General features: G+C 40.8%; 1 protein-coding gene across 1 annotated transcript in view; it reads left to right on the forward strand.

The window, feature by feature from the left end:
- The window catches only part of LOC106536199 (integrin beta-3), a gene marked incomplete at its 5' end in the record, with an annotated part of 19,691 nt that overhangs the window by 4,014 nt on the left and 10,913 nt on the right, over positions 1 to 4,764 (forward strand). Inside the window, 1 exon segment of the mRNA XM_014033406.1 lies at positions 641 to 1,085. Within this exon segment, the coding sequence (XP_013888860.1) occupies positions 641 to 1,085 (445 nt within the window).

Genomic DNA, 4,764 nt, shown 5'->3' on the forward strand with positions numbered 1-4,764 from the left:
AAAAAAAAACAACATTCCCAACTTTTCTTGCCAACTTGCAGACTTGTGATCCCCACTCTATAGGAGGAAATCATATAAATGTCAGTCAGTTCTGTTTCTCGTTTCATTTCTTTCTTTCTTTTTTTAAACATCCACTTTATTTCTCCATTTCCTGTTTTGCTGCTATCTAAGAGGATTTTCCTGTTTCCGTGTGGTGTCAGACAGCAGATGGTGGAAGAATGAGATTGTTYAACAGATGAAATTTCTTGTTCTTCAGAAGTTTGAGTTAATCGTCGGCTCTAAGCACTACTCTTTTTTTCTCACACTTTTRKYMRRRRTTMMTMMTTTTTTCTTCAGTCTCGAGGATGTTTTCTGGCCTGCACACATTTCTTCCTCTCTGCCTCGACTCCTCTTGTTATTTCCATATTTGGATCTCTTTCCAGATGTAGTAACTGCCCACTTTTGGACACTTACCAGAAATGGGTGCAATGTTGACTGAACAATCTCTTTGACTTTGTGCAGCTGTAATCTACATTCTTTGCATTGTTTTTGTTAAMGCTTCCTCTGATAATSATGAGAAATRAGCAGCTATTAAATGAGTGTCAATCTTTCTTGACTCCAAACATTAAAAGCTCCTTCCATCCCGATCCTTCTCCCTCAGGTCTCCTTCAGTGTGGAGGCYCGTGCTCGCGGTTGTCCCAAACAAAAGAAGAAGACCTTCATCATCAAACCGGTGGGCTTCAAGGACTCCCTCTCAATTACCGTCACCTTTGAGTGCGACTGCAAGTGCCAGGCCAAAACCCAGCTGAACAGCCCGAAGTGCAGCAACGGCAACGGCACCTACGAGTGTGGCATCTGCCTGTGCCACCCGGGCCGGCTGGGCCCGTACTGCGAGTGCGCGGAGGGGGACTATAACCCCACGGAGCAGGACCGTTGCAGTGGGCCCGCAGGACCKGGGGGTCCTCAGTCCGCCATCTGCAGCGGCCGCGGCGACTGCGTGTGCGGCCAGTGTGTGTGCCACAACAGCGACTTTGGGAAGGTCTGGGGGAAGCTGTGCGAGTGCGATGACTTCAACTGCCTGCGCTACAAAGGAGAGCTGTGCTCAGGTAAGACTTCAGGAGCTGGAGCTTCAGCTTCCGTTAGCTCTTCAGCTCAACGACWGGAGCTGAATCAGTCGTGATCTCTTGGCGGGGATTATCATGCAAAATCAACTCCTTTTAGCTTTATATCATGTTATGTCATTCCARCATCACAAACATYCCCAGAGTGTTGCTTTGACTCATTCATGCATGTTTGAGGAACTCATGAATCTCCTGTTTTAGCCATGTGGAGCTGCAGAAACACTTYCTGGTACAAAGCACCACCTATTTACCCAAAGCTCCTTCCTGGAGCTCAGTCCCAGCCAAGCCCCTCCCCCTCAGCATTGTTGGGAAGATGTGCTGAAGTGGGAGTGTCAGAAACAGTAGGAAGTTCTTAAAGAGACAGAGGCTAATTTAAAGGSAAAATCAAATTTATTTTCAATATATACAGCATTTTCATAACACATGAACGCAACATAGTTACTTCATTGTGGTACAGAATTGAACTATGTGCCTGGAAAATACATAATACCCCCCTTTAAAGCTAAAAAGGCAAAAAAAATCATAATGTTCACGTTCATGTGTTTGTCTGTTCGCAAAATATTTCAWGAACTACAAGTTGAATTCTAATAAAACTCACAGGAAAAATTCATTAGATGTATCTCTTCAACTGATTAACTTTTGGAGTCATCCAATTCAAGTTGGCCACCACAGCTGACTGATCTTAAAAAAGGCAAAGAAAGCTGTAACTTGGTCAGTTTTACATATTGGCAGTAGGTGAGACTGAACCCCAACACATATCTTGACTGCTAACAGATTGCTTGAGAGATTTATCTTAAAATGTTGCCATTAACTGTTGGATTCAACTCTGCCTATCTGTTAGCAAAATACCTCATGAACCACTGGACAGAGTTTAATAAAACTTTCAGAGAGTAACCATTAGATGCACATCTACAATTGATTCACTGAGTAACTCTTAGGAGTTAATCTTAGAAAACACAAACATTTCTATTGTCAATTTTTCCACATAAGATGGTCTTGGTCTAATACTCTGACATGAAGTACAACCTGGGATATATATTATTTATGGAATGCAAGACCTTTTTATTCAACTACATATACTGTTTAGTTGCTAGAATTAAACCCCACACAAGGAGAAAGTTTGGACATTACATTTTGATTTTAAGATCCATGAATCATGTTAGACTGATGTCAGAATCGCTGACATGTTCCAGCTTCTGAACTCTGTTAAAGATTGTAGTTTCCACATCACTGACTTGATTATTTTTGTGCACATGAATGGTGTAAGAGGGAAAAACGACCCACCGACCACACTGTGTGCAACAGTGGCAGTGGATGTGTTTACAGTAGCGCTGAGGCTGGCGGTCCTTTAAACCATGCTGACTTGCCACCCACCTCATCTGGGAAGAATTACACGCAGTAACAACTCTCCCAGCTGCACAGAACACGGGCTCCTTTCACCATAAACATGTGCGGCTGCGTGCGCACCATGTGTGCGTGTTACGCTCAGGTTCCGTGTTTCGTGTCAGCCAAACCATTTTTTTGCATTAAGTCAGTCGCAGAAACCCCATTTTGGTGGTGCCGCTGAAGGATTTAAATGCTGGGAATGAGTTTGTCATCATCACCTTGTTATTACCCAGATTTCACCACAACAAACTGACTGGGTTCTCTGCAAACATCTGGATTCATCCTCCAATTTCACCTGCTGTCAAAGACRGCGTTTTAATTAGCACTTTAAATAATCACTGGTTAAACATGTACAAAAGTTGGAGCCAACGCTGTTCAAGGTGGCCACCACGACCAGCTGATCTTGGAAAACGCAACAATAGCTATAACAAGTTGTTTTTACAGATATTGAGCTAAAATTTGGTGTGTCAGCAGTTGAGATTAACTGCTGCATAATWCAGTAGTTGTCCTGACTACAAAAACTGTATAGAAAATGGGCAAAAATACAATTGAAGTCCAAAGAAAACTTGGGAAATATTTCAGAAAGCTTGAAGAACTACTGATCAAAACACTTTAAGATGATAATGATGATTGCGCCGTTCTGAGTAATTAAGATGGAGGTACATTGTGTGTAAAATAAAAAACAACTTGACCCCACTCCTCCTGTCCTTTATGCCAGGACAGTGTTATTTAATAAAAGTTGTATTTGCAGAAAGGATCCTATAAGTCCTTTAAGGGGACATATGCAAAATTACTTATTTTTAGTGCTTAAATACATTTCGTTTTGTACCTCGAGTGAGTGAAGCGTGAGGAAAAGGCTACATAGATATCTTTATTTTCTGTTTCAGTCGTATTTTTCAATCTATTTGGTTTTCTCGATTCCCTATTATGTTTTTTTGAACAATAATGTCGTAGTATTTAAAGTGGAACTGCTTAAAAAGCTCACCACTTTAGCAAACGTTTTTGAATTTGTTTTGGCAGCCATCTTGAATTTTGCTTCATTTACTTTTCCTATGGCTTGCCCCAATAATAAAAAAAGTCCAGTTTTCTCCTTTTAAAATACTTCTAGGCTGATATACGCTCAATTAGTGCTGAAACAAAAGAAAATATTTACCTTCTAATGGAAGTTGTAACTTTCTTAGGCTTGCTGTTTTCTCATTTGAACTCGTTTCAGGGATTAAACTAATCAGCTCCAGATTCTCTCCACATTCAAATGAGACTCTAACGCAACAACATGAACCTGAACAAAAGATTCTCTTGAATGCCAAAGAGCTGTGGTGTAGATTAAAGCAGCAGATGTGAAAAACAGAAATGGGAGAACAAAAGAAAGAGGTTTAATGTAAAGCGCTGGCGCAGGCTCTTAGCCTAATGCATTATTACATCATCAGATCTCATGTATCACTCCTTCACTTGCACTCACACAGAAATGTTTTTACTTTACTCCCCAAAGTCCGTGGAGTAACATGAAAATACCTCTCTGCTTACTCATTGGCAAGTGGGGCATAATGAGGCTAAAAATACCTCCATGTTTGGTCAGAGAAGGGCCATGTGGGAGAGCATTGTAGTCGTTCAGAGAGTTGGTCTGCACTGAACAATGTTTAAATATTGTCCTCAAATACCTAACTCAGTGTTTGGACCATTCTTCTCCCTGCCACAGAACGGTTTAATTAAAAGCCAGCGGTGCTGTGGTCAGAGGGTAACGACAAATTTGTTCACAGATAATCTTCTCTTATGTCCTGAGCYTCTTGAGCAGCTTCCTGTGTCATTGTTTATTTGGACATTGTTTTTCTGCAGCAGTAGACCGCAGTGTTTTCTGCGCCGGCACTCACACACTCACACGGATACAGGGAGTCACAACAAACCCATGATATGTGGAAACTTACACTCATATTTGCTGAATCACGCAGCTAAAAATACTAAAAGTAAAGCATCTCAGACATCACAGCCAGAACATGAATGAGGTTTTAAAGGGATCCCTGATTTGTTGTAACATTAGACTTTATTTGATACAAATTTATTTTAACTGTAAAATAAAGACAAAATATTGTAGGCTTTTTAGTTTTGTAAGTTCTTAAAAATATATTTTAACATGGCCATTTTATTTACATGCAAAGCTTTCTGGGTAAATGATGACATGGATAGGTCATCGGTGTGAGTGAGCTATATCCACCCTGAAGGTTAATCTTGGACAATATCTGATGATCGACTCTTTTAAATGAAACCAGAGAGCGTTGACAGA

This window comes from Austrofundulus limnaeus, unplaced genomic scaffold, assembly GCF_001266775.1.
Source record: "Austrofundulus limnaeus strain Quisiro unplaced genomic scaffold, Austrofundulus_limnaeus-1.0 Scaffold1725, whole genome shotgun sequence".
In the NCBI taxonomy this organism is placed as follows: domain Eukaryota; kingdom Metazoa; phylum Chordata; class Actinopteri; order Cyprinodontiformes; family Rivulidae; genus Austrofundulus; species Austrofundulus limnaeus.